General features: G+C 41.9%; 1 protein-coding gene and 1 long non-coding RNA gene across 2 annotated transcripts in view; one reads left to right on the top strand and one right to left on the bottom strand.

Moving 5' to 3' along the window:
- The window catches only part of klf7b (Kruppel like factor 7b), an 86,943-nt gene extending 75,276 nt beyond the window's left edge, over positions 1-11,667 (bottom strand). Inside the window, exon 1 of the mRNA XM_028022959.1 lies at positions 11,431-11,667. Coding sequence (XP_027878760.1) covers positions 11,431-11,532 — 102 coding nt within the window. The 5' untranslated portion in view covers positions 11,533-11,667. The remainder of the gene's footprint in view (positions 1-11,430) is intronic.
- Positions 11,439-12,610, top strand: LOC114148045 (uncharacterized). The gene is made up of 2 exons (XR_003596187.1): positions 11,439-11,560; positions 11,666-12,610. It is a non-coding gene; the product is annotated as an uncharacterized LOC114148045 (long non-coding RNA).
- The last annotated feature ends 4,695 nt before the right edge of the window (positions 12,611-17,305 follow it).

Below are 17,305 nucleotides of genomic sequence, written 5' to 3'. Positions count from 1 at the left end.
AGAGACACAATCAAAACTGTCAGACGATTTTATTACCCCGTGATAATAACTCAGAAATAGTCCAAATAGTTTGGATGTATTTTTTCCTTTCTTTCCTACTTATGGAAAGTTTCTATTTGTTTGTTTGTGGTGCGTTTCTGTACTAAAGAAAAAGATATAAAACTTCAGATATTTCACAATGAGATATTAGCATACATGGAAAAACTTCACGAAAACCTTCTACAATAGCAGAAAGTACGATGGTCACAATAAGAAAAGCTTACAGTATTCAATTATGCTGCATGAACTGATCAGTGCAATATTGCGACAGAATGCAAAACAATTGTGCTCGCAAATAAAACCATTAAACTCGCTAACAGCATTTACAACACAGATTATTAATCTATTTGTCTTCAGTTTTATTGAAGTCTAAATTATTGTTTTAAAACCAAACAGACTTAGGACATATGTATTATATTTCTCCCATAAAGATGATATTTTCCGTTTTCTTCAGTTTCTATGAGACCAAAAGCAGCAAAGTAACAATAAGAGGTGAAATAATGAATTTAATGACATCTATTCACTTTTTAATGAAAAGTGACTCACATCAAGTGGATATAAGTTCAGAATTATTTCAGTCTTTAATATATTTGGGTAAAAAAAAAAAAAAAAGATGTGTCAGAATCAGAGGTTGGAACGGATGTCATCCACAACTTTACTGTTGAGGGAAGGCAAAATATGGGAGATTTACATATTTTTGTACAGTAATACGATTAGTGATTGGTTTTTATAGCAGCGGTCCAATTGGTTTTGAAGAAGAAATAGATGATGAGTCTAAAACCTTTCAGGTTCAAACTCTGCCCTCCGTTTCTATAAGACTTGAAAATTGGGATACTTGATGGTGGAAGGGTTTTGGATGCATGGCATCATATCTTGGTATGGCAAACTATCCTTGTACGAAAGTATTTTTCAAGAACTTAAATTTAGATCAAGTACGACAAAAACAGGTGTGGAAGTCGTATTATTTTTGAAGGGGCGTCACAGAAAACCCCTGCTTCATTATCACAACTGTTGACCAGGAAACGTGTGTCTGTCTCGTGAAGTAGACAGCTGGACACTGAATGACTGCGCTGTTAAAGAGCCAGCAGATGGTGAAGGAAAGCTGGGCTTTATATATGCTGTAAACGGAGCAGTAGCCACAACTTTATAGGAATGCTCTTGTATAATTTTTCTCTGAGGGTGAAAACAAAATGCTTTGTACCCTCACCAAACCATACAGGCTTTTGTTTCTAGTCACAGTTGAATTGATCTGTGTGTTTGCGATAGTGTGGGTTCGTCTTATTGGACATATATGAAGACAAAAGCAAGAACAAGTGTGTGTCCTGTTGGCCTTGGCAAGCTAGCGCACACACACACACACACACATGCCCCAACACACACAAACACAGGATGTTGCACATTCATGGTGTGCAACATCCTCTGCACACTGAATGATCTCATCACACACACAAAGGGGCTTAAATATTAAAATCGCAGCCGAAGCCATCCTCTTCATAGGCTCTACAAAAAGGAAAACACACACAAGCAGCAGTAAAAGTAAAGCTATGTGTTCTCCTAAGATAAATTCACAACCAACGAACGCCCGCCACGCGTTTTGGAAGCACTTCTGCTCTTGCGATTGCAAAAGAGAGGAAGCAGAAGTGGAGAGAGGAAGCACATCCTACGTCGACTCTGTTTGTGTTTCCAGCAGCTCCAACAGAGAACAAAACCTCCTCTACTCCATGTTAACCTGAGTTACTAACATGTCTTACCTTTAAAACGTGCAAATTTCAACTGTTCCCAGACAAAAAGGGATGTTTGGGTGAGATGGGGGTAGAGGGGCAGAGGGAGGGTTTGGACGGTTGCCAGGTCACAAGGCTTCATCCCCGAGCCAATTGATCCGCAAACACTGGCTCAGCAGGATGTGGAGACAAAAAAAGACTCAACACACCTGAGCCTGTGATCACAGCCCTGACTGCTGATAATGAAAGTGAATAAATTAAACACTGCTGGGTGTTCGGTTAAAAAAACAAAATACAGTTTTAAATTCTTAGCAACATGATGGAGAATCGTCGTAAAGTGTGTTTAGTTGGGGGGAAAAGTTTTCCTCCCATTGTTCTAAAAACGCTTCTCTTTAAGTAATCCGTTTTTTGTGGGGTTTTTTTTATTATCTAAATCAATTCCTGACCCCAGGCGCCAAACTGATCAATTAAACCCTTAAAAGCCATTATTAGCCACAATCTACGTTAACAAAAACATGTCATTATTAATTTCTTAAGTAGGACAAACATCGTTTTCTATTCTCTTTTAGCTTCAACAAGTTTTTAAGATAAGCAGAGCTAAACATGTTCGTCTCCCCAAGATGTGATGGAACTGACACTATTTATTCATCTTTCTTTCTTGCTATTTTTTTATTATCAAACAGCAGGTTGTAAACCAGAACAGCACAGTTCCTAAAATGCTGGGCTTTTGGTTGGAAAAAGAAAAACGTGGTAAATCGGTACCACGTGAGACCTATTAGGACGAGTCGCTTCACAATAACAGATATCCCGCGTGTGCTCCAAGCATGCAGAGATGAATGAGTAAATCTCCTTATAAACTGTAGTAATCGGGCTCTGCGGTGAATAGAGCTGGAGAAAGCCACTCATCTTGAAAGATCAGGACTATAGCTTTCACAGCGTAAGCTCTCTCCCTCGCTCCCTCTTCCTCTCTCTCTCTCTCTCTCTCCATCACGAGTGCAGTTCATTTGTTCTGCCTTCCTGCCGTTTCAGTCTGACTGCTCCGTTTCTTGTCTAATCTCTGCCTTATTCACTTACTGAATCATGGGCTCCCAGGACACCGTCGGCGGGTTTTGACGCCAGCGCCTGGAAATTATGAGCTGAGGACAATAACAGCGTCTCTACCTCATAATCCCCCCCCCCCCAAAAAAAGAAAAGGAATGGAAAAGTATTTTTAACCAGCATTATCAATGGAACATAATTCTTTTTGAATTGAAAGTTTATCTTTCGATTTGTCCCTTTTCAGCTTTAGATGACGGAGCAATACACAGTTTTTTCTTCTTCTGGCTAATCAAGAAACTTCAGTTCAGAATTTCATTTACCTTAAAAGTCTGCAACCTTCATCTAACTGCAACTAGCGACGTCAGCCGCGCAAATGCGATTTTCCACATTTCATGCGGTCCAAACTCTGCAGCAGCAAGTTATTCTTTACTAGGCAGGGAGACCAATGAGATGAGATCCGAGTCATTGGAAGAGCAAACCAACAGGTCGTTACTGAAGACGTGATTACGTTGCATTAAGCTAAGCAGCCATATTGGATTTGGAGGTCAGTGTCGGAGAGGAAGCTCCGACTTTCCAAATTAAACCTTTTGATTCCAGAGGATGTTCTACCTCTGAGAAGCACAATGTAGTAAATCTCAGTTCATATCACTTTGTAAAAGTGTGCAATAACGCAATTCAACAACATGAAATATTGTTTTAGGCATCATATCCCAAGCCTCGTGCATTCAGTCTAAAAATATGCTTGAAAATCCAAGCATATATTTCTGTGCTCAAGATGCTGAGGCTCGCAAAGAGCGTTGAAGTGAAAAAAAGTCAGAAAAATGTGGATTCAAATTCAGGAATATTACAAATAAACTCATTTGCATGTTTTTTGTGATACTGTGCAGCTCTACTCGCTGCTGAAAAATTCTCATATTGCTGTGCAAATGGAGGCCATCTTAGGATTACAAGCAGCAGCGTGGCAACAAACGCATTAGCATCCTAGATATCATCTCAAGACGTATTCCTGGATAATTTGATGCATCCATGCCACCTTTTGAAGATTTTTTTTTTGTGACACTTGAGGCTTTCGTTCAAACGTAGCTGGGCAGGAAGAAGGGGAAGACATGTAGCAAATTGCCCAGGGCAGGAAGCAGAACTGGAGACGACTGTGTTGCGAACTGCATCGATGCAATCAGTGAAAATGTGTCGAGAAATAAGTGACTGGACTCTTCTTGCCGATACGAAATTAACAAAATCCAACAAAGGGCTTAAACGCCACTGTTGCTCAAAGTAGTTTTCTCCAAGATTATCACAATCGATGCGCTTTAACTCAGACGATGCTGAAGATCAACATAATTGCAGTCATTTCCTTCCTGGGTTGCTCTCCAGCGATTCAGCAATCCCACCATCCAAAAACCCAGCAACTTACTGCAAAGAGCTACGGTTGGTCAAAACGCAGCATCACAGGACAGATTTTTGATGACCTGAAAGCGCAGCACAAACAACATGAAGCACATCATTTAAACGAGAAAATGCTGTAAGAAGACCTCCCACGCAGAAGCATGTTCAGAGACGCCAACGATGAATTTCTGAGATTTTAATTTGAAATATGTATTGCTTCACGCAACACGAGGGCACTGGAGTAAAGTTCGAGTTCACTTGATGAAAGAACATTTTCCCACGTTTAAAAAGAGCCACATTTCCGTCTCTCTCATAACTCAGCGCATGAAGAGAAGCTTTATTCGTCGACCTCTTTCACCTTTCTTCTTGCGCTGCTCTCACACTTCCATCTTTTTCTCTACATTCTTTTGTTTCTCTCCCTCAGCTTCATCTTTTTTTGTCTGCTGTGACTATGACAAAGCAGCTGTGCTCCGCAGACAATTACATAACTGCGTGTGTGTGTGTGTGTGTGTGTGTCAACCCCGGGCAAACTGTGAGACACACACCAAAGGAGGGCAGAAAGAGAGAAAAGGAAGAGGACCAAAAGTCTCGTCTTTTCTGACTAACTTTAATCTGCACTTTTATTTTCTCTGCTGGTGTTTTCGGCATCTCTCGTTCCTCTTCCTCTTACCAAGTGCCCCTCCGTCCCCGCCCCAAACCCCTCCACCCTTCACTCCATCCCCAGAGTTACTGGGCTGTGAAATGTGAAAAACTGCAGCATGCATGGCAATTCATTATCTTGTCAAACTTCCCCGAGCCCGCCTCAAGCCGTGGGCAGATAGTGAGAGAGGAAAACAGAGTGAGAAAGGAAAAGAGAGAGAGAGAGAAAACAGTTCATGCAGTGGTCACTGCAGCAGGTCAACAGGTTGCAGAGGAGATGAGAAGGAGGGCAAAAGAAAAAAGCAGACGGTACGCATGAGTAGCTGCACAGCCTGCAAGCGTATTCTGCAGCTTGGATACTCAAATGGTTTACTGGGGGTTGTTTTATTTTTATTTACTTTAGAGATCTGTGAGCAGTATTCTGTCAGAGCTTAGTGATCATTAGACAGTTTGGTTGGATGTTTGTATTGCAACACAAGCAGACAGGAGTTTTAACTTTCTTTTATGCTTTATAAGCTAAGAAAACAACACAGGATGTATGAGTAAAAACTCCATCCTTTGAATGCCAAGCATGTTTTTATTTTACTGTCGTTATTGTGTTTGCCTATAAGTCTTATCTGCTGTTGTGACATGCATGTTATATTGTACTGATTGGGAAGCTGCATATAATTTACATGTTTGAAATAAATAATACAGTAGGTCCCGTTTTAACTGTTTTTTGGGTTTTTTTTTTTTTTATTTGCGTCGACCTTAAAAAGCCCCAAGATGTGTTAATGGGAGTCCAGTTCAAAGATACAGGAATCGAAAGAGGAAGGTTAAAGAAATGGTATTCATGAGGCTGGAAAGATTTTTGCTTTAGCAAATTTAGGATATTTTTTAAGGTTGGTTGTAGAAGCATCTCTCTATAACGTCTGATGATATTCTCTCTTTGGGTCTGCTTTAGAAACATGACACGTGGTTCAACCCTCTCACACTTTTTCAATGCAAACTGTAGCATAATATTAAAAGCACAACCCCCAGACTGTCGCACAGCTTTCTGCCTCAAGCTGTTAAAATACTGTGAACATTATATAAATATATCACTGCATTTATTTACACTCCAAATGCCATTCCCAGGTAAGCACAAAATGTTCTATACATCCGCAAAGTTCTGATTTTAGCAACACGTTTCTTCTCACTGGACATAATGTTAGCATTATGAAGCAACCAAGACGTTCTCAGAGAATCTGTGGAGCCAAAGTTTAGGGCGATGACAAAAATACAAGAAAACACGCGGAAAAAAACAAAACAAAATCCACTCAGGAAATATAACTTTGATTGCTGTAACACCATTAAAGGCTTTTCAGTTTGTAATTGACAAGAGTGTGAACCTTTTTCAACATGAAATGCACATAAAAATAGTAGGAAAGTCTGAGAAATGATCCAGTGTCTGTGTCATTTCCAGTCAGAAACACACCTCCTAGTTGAATAAACGTAAAACCTTTTAATTTAATATCCATTTTATTACGAGCCAAGCTCAGTCACCAGCTTGCCACATTGTTGCTCTAAACGATAACAAGCTGCACCTAAAAGGGCAGATAAAAGGGACTTTTCCCACTTCTAAAAATCGCACGTGTTAGAAATATGTGAGCGTTCCTATTACTGGAAAACAGAACCGGATAGGACTGGATACTGTTTTGTTTTTTTGGGAGTTTTTTTTTTTACCATTTGCGCTACCACACTGTCCGATTGCATTGAAGAAGCAGATTTAGGCTTGTAGCCTTTCCTGGACAAAAGCAGGCAAGGTTTCCCTGTAACACAGTACTGGCTGGTCTAGCAGAGTGCTGTAATGACTCCACAGCAAATAAATCAATACGCTCGAAAAGAACTACAGACACACACAGCATGTAAACTAGCAGACAAGATGAGAAAAAGATATTCGAGTCAGCCGGTTTAAAGCAACGCAACACTTTTAAATAGATACCTGCAAACCTTGCACACACACACACACACACGCAGCCTGTAAATGCATCTCTACAACATCCACATAAAAAAAACAAACCATGGCCTCTACTTCAATTACACTTTCAACATCCCTCTGTTTTCGCTTTCTCTCCTTCCCTCTGTTTTTCATCAGACCTCCGAGCGGCTCTGCTGTGGAATAAATGGATTACTCCTAATTGGGAAGTCTGAGTTTGATCCTTGACCACTCCGCACAGGCGCACAGATCCCCTCCTCCCCCCAAAAGCCCATCACTTCAGTCTTAATGCAGAAAGATGCTGCAATTACACACAGGACAACGTCAAATGCAACGAAAATGACAGGCAGGTAAGACAAAGGCTGCTGTTTTCCCTGCTTCTGTTACCATGATGCAAAGCAGCTGATAAAAGGCTGCATGAGGACACAAAGCCCTGAGAGATAAATGATAGCCACAAATCAGGTTGCCTGAGCGTGCGTGTTGTTTGTCTGACTGCATGTGCGCAGGGGCGTCTGTCTGTGTGTGTGTGGTTCTGTCCGTCTGACAGCAAACGGCCAATTACTGCCGAAAGTGGCGGGATGAGTTCTGCCAGACCTAAGCTTTCCATTAGTGCATGCCAGCCAAGCATGTGCGCATGTGTGTGTGAGTGTTAGTTTGTGTTGGCGTGCACAGGGGTGTGTGTGCGTGTGTGTTTGTAAGCCTATGAGCAATGGAGTAAATGAGGGAATAGCGAGAGACAGAAGGAACAAGAGTGGAAAAAATGCGGGTGTGCCAGGTTTCTGTCCGTGTCGCAGCTAGTGCAGATGCATTCAAAAAAAAAAAAAGAAAACACATTCTTTCCTTTTTTTTTGGTTCCTTCAAGCTACAATGACAGAGAATATTCCATACATCAAAACTGGAAAATGGACCATAAATCCTCAATGCTGAGGAAAATAAAAGTCAAAATCTGCTTAACTCCTAAAATGTACGATTTATTTAAAAACAGGCCGACAGAAACAAAGAGCGGGATGAAGTAGTGGTTTTCTAAAAGCAGTCTCGTCTTGCTGCAGAGGGCCTTCCAGAACATTGTTAGCCTAACTTAGCGCAAACATCTTATTAGCAAAGCCATAAAGCAATGGAATTATTCTGAACAAGCAATTCAGGTCAAATAGAAGCTGGTTGCTTTCTGCCTCCAAATCTATCTAAAATATTATAATTTTCTTGCCAGAAAGGCATCTTGGGATTCCTTGCTAAGCATTTCCTTAGCCATCTACACAGTAAGCAAACCTGTAATAAATGTATTGAAAATGGACAGTAGTCTCTTTCTCTCTCTCTCTGCAATGTGTCTAATGTAATAAGCATTTCCTCGAACCAAGCAGGATATTATTTCAAATGCTGTGAGAAAAAAAAAGCTAATTAGAAAACCAATCAGTTTTCAAACTAAACAGCTTGATGGATAACCGACTGTCATTTATCTTTGGAGATGAGCAGCAAGTCACTGGGAGGAGGAGGCTTCCTTTCCATCACCCTAATCTTTAGCTTCCTGTTGAGGATTTCCATTAGATGCAAGTCTGGACTCTGGCCAGGCTGCTAAAAAACAATAATGTTACCTCAAGTCAGAAATGTAAAATGTTTAAATTACTTTAAACCTAAGTCTGTTAGGACCACAAATAATCTTGGTTCTAACTATTTATATGCTCCTGCTCTTTCGACACAGATATCTCTTTAGTTCAGCTAGCTAGGCCAGGCTAAGTGCTAAGTCAGGTTGGCCGAACATGCAGCTACTGGACCAATCAATGCTCTAAACCCGCTTTGAATTTCTGGATGTGTCAAAGGTTTTCTGGATAAACTATTTATTTTTTAACTAACATGTAGAAGTCGGGAGCACAGCTGCTTCAGACCAAGAAGGTTCTGGTTTTGAATCCAGGCCTGGATTCTCCCTACATGTTACGGCTTCCTCTCATAATCCACAACTCTTAGGTTAAATGGTCTCTCTAAACCTGTAAGTGTGTGTGTGTGTAGAGGTGCGGGTGTGTGTGTGTGTGGGTGTGTGTGTGTGTGTGTGTGCATGGTCGTCTGTCCTGTGTCTCTTGTCCTATCATGGGCCGATCCTGCTACTCAGTCACCCCAATGGACAATGGACATATGTTAAGTGATATTTAGTGTCTATTTTGTCTATTACATTTAGAAGCAGAAACATGTAGTTTCTGCTTCATCCAACCCTGCAACAATTTCCATGTGTGTGTTTCACAAACACACACACATACCCACGCCCCCCACACTGACAATCCAGAGGAGACGGGATGCTACACACAGGCCCAGGAGAGACGTTGGATTCACATGGCTTCATATGATCCGTCTCAAGTTGACAAAAAACCGAACCGTTTGAAATCAAATCAGGTCCCAATCAGGCAGGTAAACAATTCGACGAGAACAGAATGGCGGGAGATTCGAGTGCCTAAATAGTAGGTTATGAAGCAGTCTGCAGCCTGACTTGCACTGTCAGCTGAATGTCGCGGTGGCTGACATGCATTATTCAGCAGCATTATCTGCAAACAAACAGTGGCAGGTGTGGATGTATTATTTAAGAAAAAGTCAATTCCTATTAGGCACGTGTCCATCTCCTACAGCTTGTGTGTTTTGTGTCTCTGAGGATAATCCCAAACATACCAGGCTGACAGACTCTCCTATTGATCACATCAGTCACACAAAGAGCAGCATCAGCCTCCAGGAGAAAAACGCGCACATTTCTCCACCAGCCCCCATCATCAGCATGGAACCAAACGCGCAGAATCGCTTCGCTTTCACCGTCATTCTACTCTCACGTCGGCACCGCGCCATCACTTTCACTCAATAAGTTACAGCTTGTTAAATATATATATATATTTTTTAAACGATGACAAAAAAGCAACCAAAGTTGCCAGTCACCGGATGTTGCCGTCTCTGCCTTTTTGTTCAGCCGTTTCCTCCGACTCTGAGCGGAGTTGATGGGAGGATCTCTGAGCACATCTTCCCAGCGTGGCACATGACAGTGGCAGCATCATGCTGCGGAGGGAAACGGATGAGAGCGGAAAGGAGAACAAGACAGAACTGAGTCCAGGACGATCCTGGAGGGAAGTGACCCGTTCAGCATCCAAAACAGGCATGAAGAAAACCGTAAGGAGCTCAGTTTGCTGTTTGCCATAGCAACAAGGACACAGCTAGCATCAGGATGAAGGCAGTCTCATCAGATGAGACCAAACCTGAACTTCATGTCCAACATCCAAAAGGTTCTGCGAGGAGGAAAACTACCAATGCGCATCACAACCGTCCCCATGGCGATACACGGCAATGGAAGAATGATGCTGTGGGAATGCTTACTTAGCCTTATGGACAGGGGAAGCTGTTGATGGAGCCCTCAGTCCATCAAATCACATTCATTTATTAAAAGGACCCAGTCAAAGCCCGGATCTAAATCTACGTGAGAATCTTTGACTGGAATTAAAAATTATAGTTTCTGCAAAAGTCGGATTCGTTTCCTCCACGCTACCTCTTACCCCCTATGTTTCTGAAAATGAAGGGCTACTAAACACATACATAAAAAAAAAAAACTTGCAGTTGTACTTGCAGCAATTTCAGGGAGTCATTTTTTCCCCCCATTAATCGACGTCGTTTATCAGAATCTATAGCAGGAACAGCGTTTCCAACCTCAACCACCTGCTTCTGGAGAGTTTTGCGCATCAATTCCGGGTGGATTAAACGCTGAAGGGACTCCTAGCAGCAACAGCGTCATGCTCCTGCTTTTACATTAATGATCAGGGGAGGTTAATTAAGCCTCGAGTAGCTGAGCTGAAGGATCACGGGCACGTTCCTTTTTTTTGGAGTGTGCGTAAACACTGTTAAGAGTGTTTACGCACACTTTTCTCCTCTTTAAACGTCGCCAGTCTGTGCCATTGGTGCGTATGGATGTATCCTCCCCCTTCCTTTTTCCCTCTGTGTGCAGGCGTGCGTGCGTGCGTGCGTGTGTGTGTGTGTGTGTGTGTGTGTGCGCGCGCGTGTGTTTTTCTCCTGTCAGCGGACCTCGCGGTGCTCCATGTGAGCGAAAGAAAAAAAAAAAAAAAAAAGACGCAACTAACACGGGGCTCAGCAGCGACTCCCCTCCTAATGCAAAAACCACTTTTTAAACCCGCACAGAAAACATCAAACATGCGCACTCAGGACATTTTATTTCAGTTTCTGATTGTTTTTAAAAGAGACGGGAGGAGACGAAGGGCTGCACAGTGGCGCAGTTGGTAGCACTGTTGCCTTGCAGCAAGAAGGTCCTGGGTTCGATTCCCGGCCGGGGTCTTTCTGCATGGCGTTTGCATGTTCTCCCTGTGCATGCGTGGGTTCTCTCCGGGTACTCCGGCTTCCTCCCACAGTCCAAAAACATGACTGTTAGGTTAATTGGTCTATCTAAATTCTCCCTAGGTGTGAGTGTGTGTGTGCATGGTTGTTTGTCCTGTATGTCTCTGTGTTGCCCTGCGACAGACTGGCGACCTGTCCAGGGTGTACCCCGCCTCTCGCCCGGCACGTAGCTGGAGATAGGCACCAGCAACCCTCCCGACCCCATTAGGGACAAGGGTGAACAGAAAATGGATGGATGGATGGGAGGAGACGAAGAAGAAATTAAAAAAAAAGCGCATCATCTCTGACCTGCTGCCAGTTCTCCTCCAGGGAAGGCATCGCCGAGAAATAACCAGTGTCATGGACGAGTTGGAGTTCCTGGAAAATACTGTAATTCGCCAAAACATCCATGGTTGACGAGGAGGGGAAAGGGGGAAAGGTAAAAAAAAAAAAAAAAAAGACGGCAAAGTAAAGAAGTCCGGAATAGAGGCGATTAAAAACGCACTTCTTCTTTTCTCTTCTTTTTTTCCTCTTTCTTTCTCAGAGTGGAGAAAACAAACCACAAAAAGCTGGAGGAAAAGCGCGAGCTGGTGCAGACGAGCGCACCTGAGCACTTTAATTTAAAAAAAAAAAATCGAGAAACGGCAACGTGGGTAGAAAGTGTGTGTTATTTGATCTTTGTCAGCGCAATCCCCGCTCTCTCTCTCTCTCTCTACTCCTCCAGCTCGCTCTGTCACGCCTTCTCTCCTCAATCCGGGGGTGCCAGATCTATTTCCGCATTGCCAGATTGCCGATCGGGCTCCGTCCGAAGCTGCCAGGTTGCCAGGTTTGCTCCTCCAGCAGCAGACTGTACCCCGGCGCGGAGAGGCGGACGGGAGTTCAGGAGGAGGAGGAGGGGGGGTGGGAGGCGAGAGGCGGAGCCACCTTGTCACTCAATTTCATGCGTGACCTTATAAGGCAAATAGGGTTGATGATGTCACTCTTGTCCAATTAAGGAGGCGCTGAGACAGAGGGAGCGGGCGGGGCTTTGAGGGACGCAGCCGCGCCATTGGCTGCGTGGGGACGTCGGTCTCGCTGTAGATGGCAGCGAGGGGGTGAGTTATTTTTAGAGGCCTATATAAAAGCAGCAGCATTCCTCTCTCAGTCATAACAGGCTGCACGGGCAGAGAGGTGAGAAGCGGGAAGTCGGCGGCTGCGGCGCGCGCGACGAAAGTGTGAATTTGCGGAAAGTTGCAGGTGAGAGTCAGAAGAAGAAGAAGAAGCAGCGGTGATAAAAGAGAGAGAGAGAAAAAAGGTGCCGGGTTGTTGTTTTGGAAGGCGCGAGCGCCTCAGCTCAGATCCCTCGTGTGGTTTTTCCTGTGGTTACGTCCTGCGTGGAGAGCAGCGACTCCGTGGGAGGAAAAGCTCGGCTCAGCCCGCCCTCCTGCTCAGTTGACAAGAGGTTTTTATTTTTGTTGTTGAGAGTGAAAATAAAAATGCAACAAAAGCACGTTTTTTTCTGTTTAACTATTCATTTCCCTTCCCCTCACTATGAACATAAATATAACTGGAAGTGTTAACTCTCCTTTTCATCACTTCTGCTTTTCAGCTCCCAGTGCATAAAATTACCTTAGATATGTGCGATGGAATATTCATACATGACAATTTGGATAATAAATGGAGCAAAAAGAAAGCAGAAGCCCCATCATGCTTAAAGTACTTAGCTTACATTTCCTCTAATCAACGATTTTAACTTAAAAGTTAAAAATCTGATTTTGCTTCCGGTTGTGTTGTACATTACTGCAGTTAATGTGCAGTTTAAGACATTTACACAATGCCCTGCGCAGAGCTCAATTAATTAATTCATGGTAGAAATGGATGTGACAATAGCTACCCTACCAAGGCCTTTCACCTTCCACATGGTAACTCTGAAGAAGCTGCAGATATCCATAATAACTTAATAACTGGACAACAATCAACTCTTCAGTCCACTATAGCCTCTAAGAAAGAGTAGCAAGAAGACAAGACACTGTTTGTAAAAGCCAGAGGACATGTGGAAGAAGCTGCTTCGAACAGATGAGACCCAAACTAATAAATAGAAACAAAATAACACTCTACTGAAGGTATGCGGAACATTTGAGCGATATCGGAGTTTCGTCACAAAGCAATACGACAAGCTTAAGCATACAGTCCGACAGTAGATTGGTTAAGAACAAAGAACATTCCTAGTCAAGGTTCAGACAAAAATCACATTGAGAACCACACTTCCCATCCAGTCTGAGTTTAGTGCAAAGAATAAAGGGGAAACAATCTGGCAATAGCTGGAGATATACTCTACTGCATCATTACAGCAAAATGGGATTTTGCAAAAATATCCACACCACATTATTAAGTTTTTATTAAAAAAATAAAACTGTCAAAATGGTTTTAAAAAGCACGCATAATTTACCAACGCACTTTACAAATTTGCTTAAAAAACTGATATGTTTTCAAACGGTTTCACTACATTTAGCCACGAAAATATCACGTGTCTTAAATGATGAATATGGGAAAATACCATAGTAACTAATTGGGCTCGTCTTGTTTGATCTTCAGAAATCTGATGACCTCACTAAGTTTCCAGATTTCTCTGTATTTACAAACTTTCCATATCGACAAAAAAAAAAGAAAGGAAGAAAGTCAAGAAGGCAATGAAAGGTTTGACTTGTGCGCAATTTCTTAATCATGTTTGAACAACAACAGTAATTTAAACAGAAAAATGTTTAAAATGTTCAACAGAAGCCATAATGGGTTGTCAATAGTCAGCCAGTGCTGGAGCATCTGGCAGTCAAAATGGGACCCATTGAAACTTCATCGAGCATGCAAGGAGATATTGGGTAATTAATATAACTTTTAGTAATTTACTTAAACCAATTCCTAATTTTAAGAGCCTTGACTTTAAATTTTATTCTTGAATTGTAAAAGAGTTTACACAAAACTCTTTTCCTGGCGCAATAAGCACTCTGCATGGCTTGTTTTTTTTTTTAGCTTTAACGTTGCTCTTTCCCTTCCTAACGCGCACGTAATGACGTTAGGATTCTAATCCAGTGATTTATGCATCCTGAGTTTGCATTTGACTGAGAAACCAAATGGAAACCTCTCTCAAATGTCAGACATCAGATCCACATTTAGCCCAATAATACAAATCGTCTTATATCTCAAGCAACGATCATCATTCGCAGCAGGAATGTTCCATGTAGAAATTTCCATTCATAATTTGATACAGTTCAGATTGGCTGAAGGTGTGGCCCCAGGTTCAGGTGTTAGGCGGCCGTGAATTGTGCAAATTTTATGTAAATATAGTCTAAAAGAGTCTGCCGGAGGACGGAACAGAATCTTGCAGGCAAAGAAAGGACAGATTAAAAGAAGCCAAGCCAACTTCAAGTGAGCAAATGTCAGCAAAAGGCTGACGTATAAAGAAAAATATTGAAAGTTTTAATGTGGAATTGCTTCAAGAGACACTAAAACTCAATGTCAACAAAGTTGTAGCAACTTTTAGGCGCCTATAAATAAGAGCTAAGCATGGGCTTGTTCTTACAATCTGACATTTTGGAGTAAATCTTTTTAACATTTGCACTTTGTATTCATAGCTCTTTGCAGTCTTAACCTCCAACATACTATTTTCTTCTTCGCAATCATCTTATCTACATTGAATGCAACAGAACGAACACCACCTCAAACCCTTTCCACATTTGTTCAAGCTTCAAACAAATATGTTTTTGAGGAGGGGCGGAGGATTGTTCTGTTTGCTGCTCTGTGTTTACTGACCGGGTGGCTGCCTGGCGTCGCCTCGTCTTTGGCGACCTGGGCAGGAAGGTGGAGGTAGTGTTGGAGGTGGAGTCTCCTGTGATGTTGGTTGGAGCAGGGACAAGGGCAGGCCATGTGGAGCTGTGGGCCGGTCGGTGGGCTTACCTTTGACCTCTGCAGGGCATAAGGGCATTTATTATCCTTTCACTGGCCGTCTAGGGCTGGTAGGGCCGGATTTAGAAGGATGTGGGGCCCTGGGCCACAGCCAGGTTTGGTGCCCTATCCCCAAAAGTAAATTTGTTAAACTAATGCAAATCACAGTGCATTTATAGGTAGATCTATACATCAGCGGATATGAATTAATGCGTTCACTGGACTGTGGCTCCACTTTGTTTCTAAAAAAAATAGATTTTTAATTTAATCATTTTCAAATACTTGAGTGGTGTTTATATTTAGAAAAATCAAAAACGCAGAGCTTACCTGTTTTGGGACAACCATTTTTAAATATAGTACAATATTTGCAAAACATGCATCTATTTTTTTTTTTTTTAAAAAGTCCTTTTTAAAGTCTGGCCCAGAGGGCAGGAGCCTATCTCCAGCGGTCAATGTGGGGTACAACCTGAACAGGTACCCACTCACAGGGCAACACAGACAAAAACAACCAGGACACTTATACCAACGGGTAATTTGGTAGATAGATTAATTTGGTAGATAGATTAATTTGGTAGATAGATTAATTTGGTAGATAGATAACTGATAGATTAACCAGAAACTGGCTTGTTTCTGGTTAATCTATCAGTCACGTTTTTGGACTGTGGGAGGAAACCAGAGTACACAGAGAGAACCCACCCATACACAGGGAGAACATCCAAACTCTCTCTCCACAGATTCACCCCAGGCTGGGATTCAAACCTAGAACCTTCTTGCTGCAAGGCAACAGTAGTGCTACCAACTTCCATCATGCAGCCCAATCTTTATTACAATAGCTGTAAATACAATCCAGTGCAACAAATTGCCTTCGGAGGTCACTCAGTTAGCAAACAGTCTCCGTCCATTTCTAGATATATACAGCCGTTCTGTGAAGGTTTGCTAAAGAACATTAGGGACGACCAGGGAACGCAGAGAGTAGGTCAGTGTTATGATATAAAATATTGCAAAGGGCGTTGGACATTTTCCAAGCAACCATTCAAATCATCATCTACAAATGGAAAGTTTATGGCACCACTGCAAGTGTGCCAACATGTAACACGACATGTTGAGCAAGAACAGCATTAGTCGGGCAAGCAAACAAGAGTCCGATAGTAACTGGTGGAGCATCAGAGATGGTTGGAAAATGTATCAACTAGACAGCTGCAACTCCACAAATCTGACCTTTTTTTTTTAACTGCGTCAAGAAAAACAAAAGTCCTGTTGGTAATGTGCCCCAAGTCATTGAGGGGACAGCAAACATATAGCTGGAAACTAATAACACAGATCACCATCAGCACACCGTTTCTATGGTGAAACATGGTAGTGGCAGCATCATGTGGCAATTGACACATGGTCTAAAGGTTCAGATTTGAACCCAATTAAGAATCTTTTGCAAGAATTGAAAAAGCTATCAGATGAAAAAAATGATTACTTGGTACATGGATGTATATTTTGAGACATATGTAAACCCACATAAAATGGAAAATTAATTAACCTATGATTTTTATTTATTTGGTTTAATAATGAGGGTCCATCTGAAAAATATGATATGAGTTTATGGGGTAGGAGTTCATAAGTGTCTTACTTCTTCCTACTTCGAGCATTTTAATATCATAGCACAAAAAGGTGTCTTTTGCACTCCCTGTTCATGTGTGTTATTTTATACTGCTGCCATATTGGAAATAAATAAAAGACACATTTTGAAAGCTCTTATTTAAAATGAAAAACTCATTTCAATTCCTATATCTGCAATTCTGGTAAGATATATACACCTAAAGCCTTGCAGCTGCACTACAGCAAAAGGGTGAACTATTGACTAGGGGGCTGAATACAAAATGTACAGCACAACCTCCTATTTTTTCTTCTGATTCCTTTCACTATACATGCATGTACTCCCTTTTCTTATGTCGTATCTATTGGATAATACACTAATTAGTTGAGGTTTGCGGTTTGACAGCGTGTAAATGTTCAAAGGCTGGGGATATTTTTCAAAAACTGATTATTATTCATTTTCCTCCTGGCTTAATTTCCTTTTTTCTTCAGTTTAATGTATTTCCACTGAATACAAATGCCACTGCCTTTGCAAGTGTTGATTATTAGAGTAATAACTAAGCATAATTAAAAGCCAAAATTTGAAACCCTAATGTGTCGCTAAAACAACAGCGTCATAAATGCAACTGCACCTGGAGAAAAACCTGCCGTCTGCATTGACAAGTAAACAAAGAGCATT

This window comes from Xiphophorus couchianus, chromosome 7, assembly GCF_001444195.1.
Source record: "Xiphophorus couchianus chromosome 7, X_couchianus-1.0, whole genome shotgun sequence".
Classification (NCBI taxonomy): Eukaryota; Metazoa; Chordata; class Actinopteri; order Cyprinodontiformes; family Poeciliidae; genus Xiphophorus; species Xiphophorus couchianus.
Note: the sequence above shows the minus strand (reverse complement) of the source record. Positions and strands in the feature narration are given on the sequence as shown.